Source organism: Lygodium microphyllum, chromosome 13, assembly GCF_053477565.2.
Source record: "Lygodium microphyllum isolate KBCC chromosome 13, Lygodium_microphyllum_v1.1.10, whole genome shotgun sequence".
NCBI lineage: Eukaryota > Viridiplantae > Streptophyta > Polypodiopsida > Schizaeales > Lygodiaceae > Lygodium > Lygodium microphyllum.
In genome coordinates this window covers 7845942-7865393 of record NC_141147.1, presented here as the reverse complement: position 1 = coordinate 7865393, position 19452 = coordinate 7845942, and the positions used below count along the sequence as shown (strand labels likewise).

At 43.0% G+C, this 19452-nt stretch overlaps 1 protein-coding gene across 2 annotated transcripts in view; it reads right to left on the bottom strand.

Annotated features, from left to right (window-relative positions):
- Positions 1-18786, bottom strand: part of LOC148026315 (uncharacterized) — a 68227-nt gene extending 49441 nt beyond the window's left edge. The window contains exons 1-2 of one of the 2 annotated variants that reach the window (XM_087690428.1): positions 18187-18786; positions 17987-18073 (exon numbers count right to left, since the gene is read on the bottom strand). In XM_087690428.1, the coding sequence (XP_087546554.1) occupies positions 17987-18073; positions 18187-18438 (339 nt within the window). In that variant the 5' untranslated portion in view covers positions 18439-18786. The remainder of the gene's footprint in view (positions 1-17986; positions 18074-18186) is intronic. The other variant, XM_087690427.1, reaches the window with a different exon arrangement.
- Between the last annotated feature and the right edge of the window lie 666 nt (positions 18787-19452).

The window sequence follows — 19452 nt, the reverse complement described above, 5'->3', positions numbered from 1 at the left end:
CATGCGGCAGCACTTGTGGGAGTCTGCACAATGAATGGAGTGAAACGCAGTCCTCCGAGCAGTGGGCTATCGAAAAAATTACTGAAAGGTACAAGATAGCTATCAAGGAAGCAAACTGCAATCCTCTAATGTCATCAAAGACGTGGAAGATGATCACCAACTATCAAGGGAGCAAACCGTAGTCCTCAAATACAGGGGAGATGGCTTGGGGTACCAAAATGCAAATCCCAGTGTGTTGAAGCTGTCAAATGTAGGGAGAGCAGCCCAAATGCTGACGCCAAGGGATGGATGATGACACCAGATGAAGGGACAACCACCAAGAGGGTAAACATAGTCTATGAAGGCTTCTCAATCCAAAAGCATAGGTACCTGGGGCTACAAAAACTAACACCAGATGTGGGGTGATGCCCAGATAGGAAGATGCTGAAGCTAGATGTGGAGGAGGTCTCCAAACAGCCAAACATGAATCTGAAGCCTAATAGAGTGGAAGAGATCGCCAACTATGGAGACTTGATGCCACGATAGGAGTGTTTTTGCCACCTATAGGGAAGATACACCAGTTGAAGATGGTGGAAGAAGGCCACGAACTATGATGTCCTCCAATGGGTTTGTCATGCCTTGTCATCTCCTGCCTGTGAGCCTCAGTCTGAGTCAGATGAGGACTTTAGGAGCTCTGACTTGTCTATCACTTGTTTTGACGGAGGAGGTAGCTCATTCTAGAGCACTCAGTTTATTGCATTTTCTCCTCTAGTCGGGATTTTATGTGCCTTTCCCGGGGCAGTTTCTGCATTCTTCAGCTTGCCTCACCTGCCGGACATTGTCCACCCTTTCCGGGATTTTTTTGAGCATTCCTGGCATTTTTAACAGCATTAAATGCTGGTCGGATCAGCATTAAATGCTGGTCGGACATATTTATGGCCTCAAATTTCAGGTCGGCCAGTTTTTGGGATTTTTGGCTATTTATAGCAATTTCCCACTTGCCAGTCAGTTGTATTATCATCTTCCCTCCTTCTTTGGCAGGTGCACACTCCGACTCCGTCATCTTCCTCCGTCTTCGGTGCTGCCGTCATCATCAGCCTGATCTGGTGCCCTCACTGACACTTTGGGCTGCGTGCAGGGACAGATCAGTCCATTTCAGTGTATTCAGCATTCATTTCAGTCAGTGCAGATTTTCTTCCTTCATTCCCTGCTTTCTCTCTCCCCTCCTCTGTGTTCGTGTTCTTCTTCCGTTGCGCACTCTCACATGGTATCATCGCCTGACTAAGAGCACGGAGGACCTAACCTTGTGGAGAGATACCTCACCCCTCTTCTGCTGCTGTCCCCTCATCTCCAACTGCCCAGGCGGCCCCTCCAGGTGGCCATTCTTCTTGCGTTTGCTGCAGACGACTTCTCCAAAGGCTGCCACGTCATCAAACGACCCCTCCTGCTTGCGTTTACCATCAAGTGGCCCCTCCTTCAGCTGGGCGACACATCATCAGGCTGCGTTTTCCTGATCTGGTGATCGTTTCCACTCCTGGCGGCTCATCTCCTGCTGGCGACCCACTCCCAGGCTGCGTTTTGGTGCTGGCCGCTTCTGTTCTGGTGATCTTCATCAGATACCCTTGCGTTTTGCAGCTCCAGGAGGTTGTAGGCTATCACAGCCTGCGTTTTGGTGGTTGGTGACCAGACTGCTGGTCATTATTCGGCATCGGCAAAGTTTTCTTTGGTGTTTGGTGTTTTGCAGATTGGAAGATGTCTTTTCATCAGTTTACGGGCTTTGATGACTCAAATAACGAGCTTTTGTCTCGACACTCATCTGAACGGAGGCATGATTTCTATCACGAGAACCGTCGTCCGGAGTCTATTTCTCTTTCCCATCCCCCTTCTATTCATGTATCTCGGCGTTCCCCTTCCAGTGGGCCGAAGATGCAGCCTTTGGTACCCCCTGTACAGGTACCTGTACTTCCTCAGCTGCCCAAAGAGGACCGGTTGGATGGCTCCAACTTTTCTCTATGGTCCTGCAAGGTGGAGTGTATCTTGGACTCCTTCGATCTTTGGGAGCTTGTTTCTGTTCCTGTTCCCCGGCCTAAGGTGGATCCCGCAGATGGGACATCTATGGATCGTGCAGCCTTATGGGATCGGCTTAATTCTAGAGCCAGATCTTTCCACTTTCTGAGTTTGCAGGATTCTGTCCTTGTTCATGTTCACAGGTTGAAGACTGCAGCAGACGTGTGGAGAAAGCTCGCGTCTCTCTATCAACAGAAGACGTTTGCCCACTGGATCTCTCTCGAAAAGAAGTTGCGGATGCTCGCTATTGATGATAGTCCTTCCATGAAGGACCACATCAACAGATTACAGGATATGAGGGATGAGCTTGCATCCCTCGGTCGGACGATATCTTCTGAAGACATGGCTATGATTCTCTTGACTCAGCTGCCATCGCCTCGGTTTGATGTCTTCTACACCAGCCTTCTTACATCGAGGACCCGTGAGAAGCTTCTATGGGAGGAGCTATCCCCGCTTGTCTTGGAGCATGACGAGCGACTCAGAGAGGTCAGTGCTAGTGGATCCGACTCCACTAGAGCCTTTATTGCAGGTTCGGGAGGACAGAAGAATAAGAAGAAGTCAAAGGCTAAGAAGAAGGACAGTTCTTCAGGCTCTGACTCAGATTCAGAGAGACCGAAGTGCCCACAATGTGGGAAAGGGACACATCCCGAGGAGAAATGCTGGAAGAAGTACCCTCACCTTCGTCCTACCTCTACACCAGCTGTTACCCATGAGTCAGTGTTCCTTCATATCCATGCTTTGGAGGAGGATCCTTCTTCCGTGGTGGCTACAGTGTAATTGCGCAGCCTTGGTTAGTGGACAGTGGTGCTTCAAGTCATATGACTCCCCGAGGTGATTTGTTACAGGATCTCCGTCCATCAGAGGGTTCAGTCACTATTGGTGACATTTTATCGGTGCCTATTAGTGGTGTTGGCACATTGCCTTTGTCTACCGACCGACCTTCGAGCTCCTTTTCACAGGCCCTACATGTTCTGGATTTGGGCCTTCCCCTCCTCTCAGTTTATGGCCTTACGAGGCTTGGCACACGAGTGATCTTCACCGAGCATGCCGTTGTTATTGAGGATTCTTTTACAGGAGCTGTCTTATCTACAGGTTGGCAGGAGAGCGGGCTTTACAGGCTCCATTCCCCTTCTTTGATGCAGGGTCCTCCGAGGCAGTCTATTGCTACACCCGTTCCCGCTTGTGCACCTTCTATTCCACAGGTTTCTTCCCATCCCCCACCTTCTCCTCCGGTGGTTCCCTCATACCCCCCATCCCTTTCAGAGGGGGACGATCTCGGTGATGCGGCTGTGGATTCCCTGGCCCCTAGTGTTTTAGAGGGGGATTCCCAGGATCGTGAGGAGCTCCTTTAGCAGCAGTCTACATCGACGGACTTCATCAACCTTGGCATTCCTCTTGCCACCCCAGGATCCGTTTCTCCCTTGGCCTTCAGCCACATCCAGGATCTGAGAGGGGGTGTTAGCAGTCATGTTTGTCATGCCTTGTCATCTCCTACCTGTGAGCCTCAATCTGAGTCAGATGAGGACTTTAGGAGCTCTGACTTGTCTATCACTTGTTTTGACGGAGGAGGTAGCTCATTCTAGAGCACTCAGTTTATTGCATTTTCTCCTCTAGTCAGGATTTTATGTGCATTTCCCGGGGCAGTTTCTGCATTCTTCAGCTTGCCTCACCTACCGGACATTGTCCACCCTTTCTGGGATTTTTCTGAGCAGTCCTGGCATTTTTACCAGCATTAAATGCTGGTCGGATCAGCATTAAATGCTGGTCGGACATATTTATGGCCTCAAATTTCAAGTCGGCTAGTTTTTGGGTTTTTTGGCTATTTATAGCCATTTCCCACTTGCCAGTCAGTTGTATTATCATCTTCCCTCCTTTGGCAGGTGCACACTCCGACTCCGTCATCTTCCTCCGTCTTCGGTGCTACCGTCATCATCAGCCTGATCTGGTGCCCTCACTGACGCTTCGGGCTGCGTGCAGGGACTGATCAGTCCATTTCAGTGTATTCAGCATTCATTTCAATCAGTGCAGATTTTCTTCCTTCATTCCCTGCTTTCTCTCTCCCCTCCTCTGTGTTCGTGTTCTTCTTCCGTTGCGCACGGAAGAAAAGAGGTAAGAAATGACTAAAGTAGGTGTTCGTGGTGGTGAAGAATGAATGAAGTGATTGCCTATTTATAGGCATAAGCTATCTAGGACAGTGCACCACGGTGTGGTTCCCCACTGAAAAAGTGAGCAGAATGTGAATACTAGTCCTTTTTTGGGGCTAATAGAGTGAAACCCTAAATGAAGTGTGTAAACTAAAGAAGTGGCTTCTCAACATGCATGAGTGAAACCCTAAATGAAGTGTGTAAACTAAAGAAGTGGCTTCTCAACATGCATATCTTGAATGAACCTCGATGCTCCATTTTTCTTGGATACAATAAACTAGCAATTAGAATATGGAGCCAAAGATGATTCCAATATCTTCATGCGTATCTTCTTATTCAAGAGTTTCATCAACTTAGACAAATAAGCTCTACGTACCACAATGGGCCTCAAATTCCACGGCACATGTGGCACTGTGAAAATCACCATTGGAGACGCAATATTCGAGTCCACACAATCTATTTTAGTCAGCTAAAATGAAAACGCTTTCCCATGTTTAGCCAACATCTGCATGAAACATTTCCTTTCAACAAGCAAGAGAAATGTCTCTCCACCAACTTTCAATTCCTTTATCATCTCTAGATGAAGCAACAGAAGGCACAGCCAACGGCTGCCTCAAAACAAGCTGTATCTTAGCAACACGATCAGCCCTGATAACAGGCTCAATCTGCCAAGGACTAGCAACAATACCGGGTGTAATTAGCAATTCTTTTCTTTTCTCCCTATTGACAAACTTTGTCACTGTGGCTTGTACATCAGCCCAATTAGTTTTCAGTCCCTGCACTACAGTATCATCTTCCAAAAGCTTTTCTAACTCACCTTGCAATGGTGGGCTGATTGCCCGCAAGAATAAGATAATCTTTTCTGTTCCTAAAGATAAGTACTCAACAATATCCAACTAATCATAACACTTTTCAAACTCCCTCAATAACTCAGAAGCAATATGCCCCTTTGCAAGCTTTGCAACCCATTCCAAAAAAGTCATCTTTGTAACCTTGTCTATATCCTCAATGAAATATTTGTTCTTTAAGGCTCATTTAAAAGCAGCCCAAGAATGTCCATGTCTCGCATGAATTGCATTTATCCGTGTACGAATTTCAAGAGCCATAACCTTATAAAAATATTGTTGTATCTCGTCTATAGCTACATTTGCCCATTCCAATTTCTCCACATAAACCTTCAAGCACTGCAAAACATTTTTGCCATCAAATTTCTGCAACCACACTCTGCAAAGCCTTAATAGTTTCCTTTGCCCTCTTATGCATGCCATAAGTCTGCACAAACTCTCTGAATCGTGAACTGAGAGTATTATTTGCATTGTCTTCCATCTTGCAACCTTCTGATGGCCTTCATCTTGATTTTACCAATGTTAGAGCATATACTATCAAAGGCCTTAATCTGGGGGTTACGAGGAGAATGGTACAGAGATTTAAGATCAGAAAGAATAAGAAAAAAGAGGAATAGAATCAAGTTGAAACACAGAACATCAAGATAGGAACCCTCAAAATATCCTTTGATTCAATCTTTGTATGACAGAGTTTGTCAGCTACAATCACTGCATGCACTCAAGTACAAGCACATAACCCAAGCTTTGAGACTTTGACTCAAAGAGCATCCTGTTCAGTGACATAGCCCTGCATTTACTCAAATGATTTTGGCTCCAAAACTATCCATAAACTGTCAAACAATGCCATACATGACAGCCTTATCAATCAGGCATACTGTCAAGCTTCAATATACATTAGATTCTGCTAAAACCTTGTATAGGGACTGAATTAGTGCTTCAGCCCTATAATGACAGTTTTATTACAGCAAAGAAAAAGAATCCTTGTGCTATCCCAAATCTTCATAAAACCATATACTCTTATCCTAACAGCATTACATCATCTCCAAAGCACCAAAGGCATGAAGGAGATGCCTCTAAAGGCCTTGTAACACCTTGAGAAGCCTTTGTCACAGTAGATACCCTGTTAACAGGTTACTCTTATTACAGCAGTGAAAATGCATGCCTTTGCTCCTCCAATCCTTCATAAAACCATGGAATCTTATTCTAATAATGATCTAATAGCAGTAGAGCATCATATGCATGAAGGAGATGCCCTGGAAGACTTAGAATCACCTTGTGAATGCTTTACAACAGCAGATACCCTACTGGTTACTATTATTACAGTAGCATACACTATCCAAAATCCAACTTCTAAGCATAAAGCAACTCCCAAGATGTCATTGGGTCCACTCCCATTGAGTTTCTTTCTTGTTTCAGCATTATCATAAGCTATGGATGCCTCTCCAAGAGCTCCAAAACTTAGTTACATTTTTTCTTGTTGCTGCCATTATTTTCTTTTCTCCACTTTTTTCTCTTTTTCCAGCCTCACATTCCCCTCCCTAAAGTTTTGGCATGAGAATGTCAAGAGTTGCATAGTGGGGGAGAATTGCTTGAGCTGCTATGCCAAACACACAACATACACACAAAAGAAAGCTCACTCAAGAATACAAGAAGAGAGATAGAGGCCATAATGTTCTCTTGCTAGTTTCTTCTTCTTCTTCCACACACAATGCAATCTACACAAAGTATAGATAAGATACAACATAAAGGAAAGTGGCTTACTACTCTGACATGGTATCAGAGCGGTGAAATCGGACTAACTAATTGAAGAACCTACCTGAAGAGGATATTTCAGCGCGACACAAGGCTGCGTTTTCAGCATTCGAGGGCGAGCGGGAGGGTTGCGCATCGGAACAAGGCTGAAGCAAGTGTAGACGTGCAGGAAAGAAGTCCAACTAGTGAATTTTCTGCAAGTCATTGCTGTTCGGAGGGAAGGAAAGCTGTGTTTTAGGCCTTTCACTACAGATTTTACCTTTTCATCGCCTCCGGCGGCTGAAGAAGGTTTGGGAAGTGGAGGAAAGAGCCCTAGCAGGCTTAACACAGTCAGAGGGGGCTGATTTTGCATTTGTGCAGGCATTGCAAGTGAACATGTCTACAAAGACTAATTTGGAGTTCCAGGAGATCATAGACAGGAAGGTGCCTCTCCTACCAGCTCTTCCATCAGATCAGAAGCTTGATGGTGGCAATTACCGCATCTGGCGGGTGATGATGTGAGAGTTGACCAAGGCCCAATCTCATTGGGACAAACTGAATGCCAAGATTCGTTCTTTTCTTTTTGTCTTTCACTACAGCCGTGATAGCTCACATCGAGCACTTGACGGTAGCTCGAGAGATATGGCTGGAGCTCGACCAGATGTATAACCGGATGACCCTGATGACGAGGGTTTCTTTGGAGGTGCAGATGCGGACCTTGTGCATGAATAAGTCTTCTTCGCTTCAGGAACACATCAACAAGCTTCGGCAACTTCAGATGCAGGTTCAAAATGCGGGGAAGCCTATTTCCTCCGAAGACATGGCGATCACTTTGTTATCCCAGTTACCGCCACGATTTGGTACCTTTTATTCCGCTCTTATTGCATCAAGGCAGGAGTCGACTCTTCGGTGGGAAGAGTTGGTTCCTATGGTCTTGGACTAAGAGGAACAGTTGAAGGGACAGAATGCTTCCAAATCAAAGGCTTTGGTTGGTCAAGCCTCTCAAAAGAAGGGGAAGGACCAAAAGAAGAAGAAGGAGGACAACAAATCCAAGAAGGACAAGGAGAAGAAATCGACTTGCCATATTTGTTGTAAGACCAGTCATTGGAAGAAGGATTGCCCCGACAAAGACAAAAAGGACACCAAGAAGAAGGACACAAAGGATTCTAGAGCGGTGGTTGCACCCTCATCAGCTGCTTTTCTACACTTAGAAGTCATTGAGGACTTTACACCAAAGCCTTTTGATGCTACGATGACAGCTCCCCAGGCTCGAGAGTGGATCATGGACAGTGGTGCCTCACAGCATATGACTCCTTCTCCCATTGGTGTTGCCCATTTGCAACCTTCACGTGGGCGAATTCTCATTGGAGACAGCTCTTCTATGTCTATTGCTACGCGAGGTGAGATGCAACAGATTCCAGATGGACGTGGTGGTACCCACACTTCCAAGGTGTTGCATGTACTAGGCTTGGGGTATCATTTGCTTTCGGTCCATAAGATTTGTTCTCTTAGTCTCTTGGTGGAGTTTGACAGTGATGTTGTTCGAGTCCTTGATCGTGAATCGAGAAAGGTTCTCTCTACAGGGTATGAGGAGAATGGCATCTACAAATTGAAGTCTTCTACAGCTCTTATCTCTCTTCTTCTTACTTCTCAAACACAGTCCGAGCTATGGCATGCTCGGTTTGGCCACCTGAACTATGAGTACCTTGGGAAGGCGTCGCAAGGATCGTTTGTCCGAGGTTTGCTAAACATAGTGGTGAGCCATCAGTCATGTGTCTCCTGCATTCGTGGGAAACTGCATCGGGATGCGATTCCCAACAAAGCTTCGAGGCGGTCTACTTCACCTATGGAGCTTGTATCTACGAATCGTTATGGCCTAATGAGGACCAAGTCCTTGAAGGGGAGCTTGTACTTCATGTTGATCGTAGATGACTACAACAGGATGACATGGGTCTATTTCTTGACATTGAAGTCGGAGGCTGTCTCCCACTTCAAGGATTGGCTTCTCTTTGAGGAGAACCGATCTGGCCGGCAACTAAAGACCTTGCGCTCAGACAAGGGTGGTGAATTTGTGTCTAATGAGTTTGCTCGTTTTTGTGTAGGGGCATTCACCAAGAGTTTGCTAACACCAACACTCCTCAAGAGAATGACATTTTGGAGCAAAAGAACCAAAGTGTGATCGAGATGATGCACACCATGGAGCACCGACAGACACCTCAGTTTCTATGGGCCGAGGCAATGGCTACCGCAATTCACATCCTCAATTGATCTCCCACTTTGGCCGTTGACAGGATGACACCTTTTGAGGCTTACTTTGGGACTAAGCTTGATGTCTCTTATTTCAGGATCTTTGGGTGTGACGCCTATGTGCACATTCCGAAGACGCAACGTGACAAGTTTGAGGCGACTTCCTGAAGACAATTTTTTATTGGCTACAACTCCCAATCCCAAGGTTATTGTCTATTTGATCCCGTCAAGCGGGATGTCTACATGAGCTGAGATGTGTAGTTCATGGAAGTTCCGGCCACAGAGAGGGGTGAGGAGCACCCCATCCTTGGAGATCCGGGGGAGAGTTGAGCTCCCAAGACAATTTCTTTAGAGCCAAAGCCTTTTGATGGCGATTCTTCTTTTGATTCAAAGTCTTCCCTTCCACCGGTCACCCCAGTGGAGCTTCCGCCGGTGGATGTACCCGAGCCTTCAGCAGACAAGGAGCAACAAGGAGAGGTCCGACCTCCTCCTCGTTGGGCCCGTGACACACTCCGAGATTCAGGGATCGAGGGGGTCCCTAAGGAGTGGAAACCACAGGATGAACCGCGGAGGTCACGGAGGAATCAGGCACATTCTACGAAGCTTGTTTGCTCTTTAATGACTCGTGTTATGCAAGATGTCGAGAGCCCACTTCAGTGAAGGACGCTTTGTACTAACCATTGGTGAAAGGCTATGGAAGCCGAGTTAGGGGCTATTGAGAAATGGCACTTGGTACCTTGTGGCTCGTCCCTCTCACAAGAAGGTGATTGGTGTCAAGTGGGTCTTCAAGACCAAGTATCTTAGCGATGGTTCTTTGGACAAGCACAAGGCTCGCCTTGTTGCTAAAGGTTTTGATCACGCCTAGCCATTGACTTCCATGATACTTTTGCCTCCACTGCTTGTATGGTGACTATTCAAGCTATTCTTGCCTTTGTTGGCCATAGGAGATGGCCTGTCTATTAGCTAGATGTAAAGTCGGCCTTTCTCAATTGTGACTTGCAGGAGGAGATCTATGTAGAGCAGCCTCCTGGCTTTGGATCCTCGAATGGGAAAGTTTACAGGTTGAAGAAGGCCTTGTATGGCCTCAAGCAAGCTCTGCGTGCATGGAACAAGAAAATTAACTCGTTTCTTCAATCAATGTTGGGATATTAGCGCTCCAAGGCCAATCCACAGCTTTATATGCACACTTCCAAAGAGTGCAGCGATGCAAGAAGCATAGGACCAAGATTGAGAGAGTGAACACAGAGAGAAAAGAGAGAGAGAGAGAGAGAGAGAGAGAGAGAAGGAGATAGTGAAACGCAAAAAATCTGCAATGTAGTATATTGATGATTTGATTCTGACAGAGGATCATGCACAAAAGGTCCAAGAGACCAAGACAGCTTTACATCAGACATTCGAGATGACGGATTTGGGGCTTCTTCATTTCTTCTTGGATCACGAGATTTATCAATCTCAAAGGGGAATTTTCATCTCTCGGCAGAGATACATTCAAGAGCTCTTGGTGACTTTTGAGATGGAGACTTGTCGGACCATTTCTACTCCTAAGTCCTATGAATTCGAACTGGAAGGCCACTTCACACTCAGATTCTCCCTTGACGAATGCTTCCCGCTACTGTCAATTGATTGGATCCTTGATTTGGCTACTCAACACTCGTGTTGATCTTTGTTTTGATGTGGGTCTTTTGGTAGGGTTCATGAGTGAACCCAAACAGGGGCATTGGCAGGCTGCCCTAAGGATTTTTCGGTATTTAAGGGGGACCTCTAACTTAGGGCTTTTGTATCCCGTCAGTACAAATGCTTCAGATCTTGTTCTTACAGGTTGGAGCGACTCGGATTGGGCTGGCGATGTGGACCACCGCAGGTCTACTACAGGCTACTGTTTACCTAGGGTACAAGTGTTATCTCTTGGAGTAGCAAGAAGCAGCCCACAGTAGCCCTTTCTTCTACTGAGGCTGAGTATCGGGCCCCGTCTTCCACCACACGCAAGGTTGTGGGCTTCGGAGCTTGTTGAAGAAGCTTGGCTTCCCCCAGACTCGTCCTACTCTTCTGCAGTGTGACAATGAGAGTTGTACTGCCTTGGTACAGAATCCTATATTCCATGCCTGAACGAAGCACATTGAGATCCAGTATCACTTCATTCGGGAGAAGCTTCTGGATGGGACCATTGATGTAGAGTACTATAAGACGGAGGATAATCTTGTAGATTTGTTCACAAAGGCGCTTCCCCAGGCTCTTCTTCGGAGACATGCCAAATCCCTCAGTTTGACATGTCCAGGATCTGAGAGGGGGTGTTAGAGAGTCATTTCCTAGACAGCAGTGTGCAGAATAGTACGGCCAGAGTGCCACGTCAGCAGAGCAGGTGCCACGTCAGTCGAGTAGGAGCCACGTCAGCTGCTGCAGATGCCACGTGGAAACAGATTGATCAGTCAGACAGCTTTTCAGCATTATTTTATGCAGTCGGCTGCATTTACTACAGCCGACTTGGTGCTGGGCACTATTTTTTCATTGGCTATTTATAGTCAATTTGTGGCACACTCTCAGTCATTCACAAGTACTCTCTGTAGTTCGTAGATATCAGATTGTGATCAAGCTTTGCTGTCCTCGAGGTGTGGACGTGGGGTGACATCGTAGAGGAGGATATACACAAATATTTTCTCTACACCCGTGTATATTTTTCTGCACTCCTATACGGCATACTGCATTGCATATTTTCTACATTTCACTCTCCTCTCTCCTCTTTGTGTTCACTCTCTCTCAGTCTTGGTCCTACGCTTCCGCATTGCTGCACTCTAACACTTCTCACCCAAATACCATCATCACATTTGATTATCTCGATACCAAGAAAGTATCTCAACTCATCCAAATCCTTAATCTCAAACTTCTTCTTCAAAAAGTCAACTTCAATAATCCCACTATCACTGTCACCTATAATAATCAAGTCATCCACATAGATGACTATGATGGCCAAGCCAGCATCTCTCTTTCTCACATAAAGTGAGTGATTAGCATTAGAAACGTAAAAGCCAATGTTGATGAGATACTCTCCGATCTTGTCAGACCATACTCTAGGTGCTTGCTTCAACCCATAGAGCGCTTTCTTTAGCATGTACACATATGTGAAATGCTCTAAATCCTCACAACCTGCTAGCTGCTCCATATACATACCTCTTCTTGCAATTCACCACGCAAGAATGCATTCTTGACATCCATTTGCTACAAATTCCAACCTTTGGCTGCTACCAAAGCAATCACATATCTAACAATTGTCATTCCTAGCAATTGGGCTAAATATCTCTTCATAATCTATGCCATGTGTTTAAGTATATCCTTTTGCAACTAGCCTAGCCTTATACGTGCTAACCGAACCATCTGTATTATGCTTGATTTTGTAGACCCACATACAAACAATAGCTTTCTTGCCCTTAGGCAAGGGTACCAAATCCCAAGTCTTATTGGCTTCTAATGTAGCCATCAACTGAGCTCAACATCCTTAACTACCTTTACCATATAAGCAAAATGGTGAGTTGTATAGCCTTCAAATCCAAATCTTTTAACAAGGTATTTGACCTTGCTAGACTTGCATATCATTAGATCACTCAGTGGAGCCTTTACATTACCATATACTCTCTGTATACCTAGTACCTGGTGTCTTGATTAAAGGAATACCAAGCTCATTATCCAAACTCTCTAAACTACTAGAATCTCCATCAAATGCTAAATGATTAGAAGATGCATCATTACCATGTGACACTTTCTTCTTCTCTTTGTCTGTAACTGCAATGCTTGCCGATCCATTTGAAGATATGCGGCTACTCCTTAGTCTCCCAAACCAGGGGCTAACAGTAGATATAGTAGCAGATGATGTTTCTAGTCCACTAGCTCTGTGATTGTTGCTTTTCTTTCTGCACGTAACTAACACGATCATCGTCATCATCCAATGCATCACCACTAGATGCATACCAACTGTTCATCTCGTCAAAAATAACATCCTTGTTCACTCTGAACTCACTTGTGACAGGATTATAACAACGATATCATTTTTGCTCTAAAGAGTATTCAATAAAAATACATTTTTTAACCTTTGAATAAAGCTTCTTTCGCACCTCATCTAACACATCAAGCTTCTTGCCTATAAAGCATTCTTCAAGAGTTATCTCATGAACTGCAACTATGGGAATTCTGTTCATAATATAGACAATAGTATAAACAACTTTAAACCAAAAATATTTTGGCATATTTTATTCAGTCATCAATGCCCGTGCAACTTCTGCAATATGCCTATTTTTTCTTTCTACAACCCCATTTTGCTATGAGATATACCTGCAAGTAAATTGTCTCTTTATTCCATAAGACCTCAAGAAGATACTAAACTCATTAGAGATAGGTACTCTCCCCATCCATCTAATCTCAAGCACCTAACTTTCAAACATGTTTTCGTTTCAACAACAGCCTTGAAAGTTTTGAAGTGCTCAAATACATCACTCTTTTCTTTCATGAAATACACTCCCACAGCTTCCTTGAACAATCATCAATAAACGTGACGTATTTGCTGCCACCAAGAGATACATTCTATGTAGGCCCCCAAACATCTGTATGCACAACATCAAGTATATTTATGCTAACATCTCTGTCATGCGAAAAAGGTTGTCTTATCTACTTACCAAACTAACATGCTTCACATACTCTATAAAATTCTGTAACTCTAAAAGCAGGCAACCCTGTAACTAATTCTTTGAACTCCATTAATTTCAGCCTTTGCACATTTGCATATCCAATATGTTTATGCCATATTTCAATGTCTACGATCGCTTCTTTTCCTTTAGCATACATAGCAACATTCATAGCAAGAATTACTGCATCTAAAGTAAACATATGGCCAACTCTACTTTCTTTTGCAACCAACATGCACTTATCATTAAAGTCTTCTACAAAACAACATTTTGCATTAAATCTAACCTATAACCCTTGCTCTATCATTTGGTCAATAGACACTAAATTCTTTGTGATTGATAGCACATGTAATACATCTAACAAACTCTTTGTCTGGCCATTATGCAAGGACAAGAAAACGTTTCTAATGTGTAAAATTCGATGGTATGAATCATCACCCATTTGCACATAACCTAGATGTTGTACATCCTTCATCTCTCCAAACCATTCAACATGACTGGTCTTATGATTAGATGCACCTAGATTAATATATCATACATCATTATGTGTCTCATTTTCTATAACTACATTCATCATATGTTGCATAATAAACAAACGCTCATTTTTGTCTTCATTCTATCGTAAAGACGATGCATAGTTTCCTTACTACAATTTACCACTATGGATATCATCCTCCTTAGCATAACAATGGGTTGCAATACAACCTATTTTGCCATAATAATGGCAAACAATAGCCGAATTTTCAAAACCTCTGTTCTACCATCCACTTTTTCCTCTAGAGCTCCCCTTGTCTCTAAAGTTTCCACGGCCTTCCCAAACCTACATTTCACTAAATTATTGATTTAACCTATATTGCTGGCTATCACCAACACATCCCATACCACGGCCTCTTAAAGAGGATCTACCACGTTTCCTTCTTGAACTTGAGTAAAAAGCTTGGACCTATTCATCATTTCTTTCAAATGAGTCACTCTGCATGTTGATCTCTTTAATAATCATGAGAGAGATTAACTCATCAAAATCTAAAAATGCATTCTGTACATATACAGAAGCGACAAATGATTTTTAAGACTTTTCATTATTAAGACCACCCAAAGTAGATGAAACCAAATCATCATCATTAAATATTACATCAATCACTACCAAAGCATTTGCAATACTCCTCGCCTTCAAAACATACTCATTGATGAACATTTTCTATTTTTTCAAAGTATTCAACTCTTACTTAAGTTGAATCTTCCGTGCCTTTGTATTTACTGAAAATATGTTCTTAAAATTTATCCAAGCTACATGTGAAGTTTCTGCATTCCTGATATACCCCAATATCATATTATCAATGACTGCAAATAGCCAATACATCACATTTTTATCATTTGCATTCCATTCTTTCCAATGGGTAGTTATTCTTGTCCAGCTTCTCAATGATGGGATTTTCACTATTCTCTGTCATTATCATTAAAATGATACAAAACAGCAAGCAAGTCTTCTACAACATTTCCCAATAAGTACACAATAATACACCGGGTAGACTTTTTCACTAAGTGACTGCTCTCCAATAGTACATGTAATCTACAACTTATTTGTAGATAAAACTTATCATTACTTCTTGGCAAACATCTCAAAAAGTATAGATTTAAAATCTGACTTATATACCCACTTTCAACTAACACAACTGAAATTACAATATACCTTGAAACTGTTATCTACAACCTTATGTGTCTAAAATAGGACCTGAAATTGCCTCGGATAGCCAAAAAACCTACAGCAAGCCCAAAAGAGCTTATCTGCAGAATATATAGTGCTCTGCTCGCATACAAATCTCACAGCAATCTGAGAATTTCACTCTGCCCTGCTTCTAGTGCCTCCATAGGTACTATCCAAGAAAAAGAGTGAAAGAATGGGAAAGCTTCTTACTTATTGCTTACTTACTTAAATCTTTGCTTCTTCTCCTTCACTTCAACCTTAAAAACGAGCCTCTCTCAATGGCACTACTCTAATACCATGTTAAGAATCACATAGTGAAGGGGACTTCCTTAAGCTACTACGCCAAACACACATTATACACACAAGAGAAAGCTCGCTCAAGAACGCAAGAAGAGAGATGGAGGCCAAAACGTTCTCTTGTTGGTTTTTTCTTCTTCTTCCACACATAATACAATATACATAAAGTATAGATAAGACACAACATAAAGGAAAGTGGTCTACTAAGTCAAATAGTGCATAACTAACTATATTAATCGACTAGCACTATAACTATACCAGCTGTAAGTAGGTGCAATAAACTAAATATAATAAATGATAATTCAGTGGCTATGTAAGGATCATAATGACCACTGACATGCTAAGTGTAGATGTGCGGACCCATCTAGCCATGCAATCCATCATCAATGTCCGCACATGTTGACCTTGCTATCTCAATGGAGAAGCCTTAAAATAAGTCACTTGCATCATTAACTTAGGCTATATACACACAAACTTTCCCTTCTCGACTTATGTGACTCAACTCGAACATTCCACCTAATCTCAATCTTGGCATACTCACACATGTTTTTTCATGCATTGGCAAGCAATTGCAGTGAGAAAATAACTAGCAAATCTTGCCTTTTACTATTCCACATGTAAACCATGGAAAATTTTAATATGCAACTTGTCAGATACTTTCATAATATAGACAAAAAATCCTCTAACATCGTGCTCCTACTTTGGTATAAGTTATTACTTTTATGTTTTAATAATCTAATGCATTATGCAACCTAGGTTCTATAATCTATTGTCTACTTAAATGTTAATTTTGCGACTTGCCTATTACCCTACCTCGATCTTTTAAATTTGAATAGGACTGTATTGTCATTCATGTCCTCTCACAAGATTGTAATTCAAGGCCTATCAAGAGAAACTAGAGCATATGGATTCTCTTCCACACCAAGAAGAGAAACAAACATACAACAACCCAATTGAAGTGTTCAGTGTTTTGTCATTGCAATCTTAAGCTTCTTGAGAGGACCGCTCTGTTTCCTAAACCTTCACAAGTAATGAATTGTATTATGTTTGATGTAACTTTTTCACCTTGTCACTGCTTGGAAGTTCTCTCTCTCACATATTATTTAATATTCCATATACTAATGAGTCTTCAAGCTCTCAAAAGTCACACATTCTCTCTACCTCAAGCTCCCAAGCTCTCTTCACTCAACTTTCAAGCCATGCTACAAAGACTACATGTCATGGTGTGACAAGCCCATTGCCGAAATCATACTAGTCTATAGATAGATAATCCAAAGTCCATCCAGGTGAAGAGATGTTGTATGAGCATATGCTTGGGGGAGCGATTGTCCTTGTGTTTACTCAGTATTTCATAAGTCACCTCAGTTTCACCCCTTTGTAAGAAGTTCCTGTTTGCTGCATTGGTTCCTAACCAATCCCTCATGGAATTTCAGTATCTGCCAATGTCCAAACCCAAGTCTTCAGCATTGCGTTGTATGATAGTCCTCCTGTTTCTGGCATCTGTTTTCTACTGCATTTTCACATTCACTGGCATGAACAAACAACAAGAAGTTTAAAAGTGGTTGATATTTAGATTTCTTAGAAGTTGACTTCAATTGGCTCAGTTTTCGTTCACTGGCCTATCAGCTCCAATAATCTGCCATTGTTGCATCTGTAATAATGTAGCTAGCTACCTACGAGAAATTTGCAATTGGATAACACAATGTCTATAAGATCACACACCTCCAAAAATGAGAGAACACGGCAAACTCAAATATCAGCTAGTGATGGCACTCTGTGAAAGCAAGGATGAAGGCAATATAGTCAATACAGTTGGACATTGAAAGCTTTCTATATATTCACAAGATACAAAGACTTCTTTGTTACTGATTGAGCTTCTTTTTTTCTGCAGCAAAATACCATCCAAGCACAAACAAGCTAGTTCCAATGGTGGATACCATAAAGTTTTCAATTTAGCTGGCAACAAGGCAATTCAGCTAGAACTGCTGCTTTTGTGCATCACTAAATACCTTTGTCTCCACTGCAAGCAAAGCTAGTTCCATTGGTGAAGACCTAAATCACTACCATAAAGACTTCATTCAAGCTGGCAACATGGCAATTCAACTAGAAGAGATGCTTCTGTGCATCAGTAAGCATCTCTGTCTCAAGTATCACAACCATTTGGCATGCCTATACAGGATAGGAAGGAGGATCCATCATTTACAATTAAAAATATTTCATGTGAAGTCAAAATTTGGATGTAGCAAAGATTTGACGTTCCCATACCCTGCCCTCAGGTGAGAGAACCGTAGGAGTACTGACCTTTTTTAGTGGACGTGTTTCCCGTGCAGGGATAGAACTATAGAAAAATGAAGCATGTCGTGAAAACGTTCTGTTATGTTGCTGGTCCTGGGAACAAGAAGGAAGAAACAAACAATCACGAGCGAAACCATGTTGAAAGACGACTCTCTAGAATATGTACTTCAGTGCAAAACAGATGCCAATGGGGGCTTGCGACTGACAGTGAGTGGCTGGACAAGAGGCATCATCTCCACAAGATTCTGAGACACTTCCCGCTCGAGGGGGTGATCATCTTCTCCTGCAAATGCCAGGTCCCTTGACGCTGTACGAGGGCTTCTGTCTTTCCAGCAATCATCCGAAGGATAATGGAAGGACTTCCTGTCCCTGGTACTGTGTTGCCCTGCGGTAGCCTGGCCCATGGTTAACGAATAAGATCTGCTACATAGCTTGACGCCCTGCGTCGGGTTATGCATCAAACTCCAGAGAATCCCTCGATTCACGATGTAGTCAGATCAGCTCAGGGCCGGCACAGGCTCCCCTCCCCCCTCTGTACAAACCCTGGGGCTGTGCCACGCCACAGCGATGGCGGCAGCTAATCGAGTTCTCTTCAACGATAAGGTCAACGGCGCAACGATACAATGTATTGCAAATGCCACAGGAGGAGGTCCCCGCGAGCCTGCATTTGCTCCACCTCGTCTGCTGCCCCGCACTACACAGAGGCTCCAGGCCCCATCGTGCCTCCGAGAAGCCGTTCTGGAAAAACATACCTATGGCTTGTGTGCTTCCTGGGTAGAACTGAGAATTGAAGAATGAAAGAAAACATGGCACGTTCTTGCATGGGAGTGACATTACCACGTACATCAGTGTCTCTTCACTGTTACGGTTATTTTCAATTTTTCCGGTTATCTTTGTTGTGACTTTACACATTGTTATCTTTGGTCCCGCTCTTTCGAAAAGACCTAGTTTTCTTTTTTCTTTTTTTAAGTAAGTGCATGTAAGCTATACTAGTGATTTGCATATGCAAAGAACAACAAATTATTTTGTGGGAGTTTCACATAAGCTACCCGTTAACTTCACTCAATAATCGATTTCTTCTTATTCTCTTTCCTCTTTTGCCTCTGTTTCTAATTGGATTCCTCTCTCTCTCTCTCCTCCCACCAATTCTCTTTATCTTTATCTTTTTGTTCTATTTTATTTTCTCTTAGCTTCTTGTGCCTTTCTCTCTCTCATTATAATACTTATAAAATTTGTAATAAAGAATACCACATATACGCATACAATCTCATATGTACACAATTGTAAGAAAACATATGCTTGCTTTGTGTAATATACAGAAACAACTCTCTCTCTCTCTCTCTCTCTCTCTCTCTCTCTCTCTCTCTCTCTCTCTCTCTCTCTCTCACATACATTAAACCCTAAACTAAAAGTAATTTATAAAATCCGTAATACAAAGTGCTAGACATACAAACAATCTCTTTTATGCACCA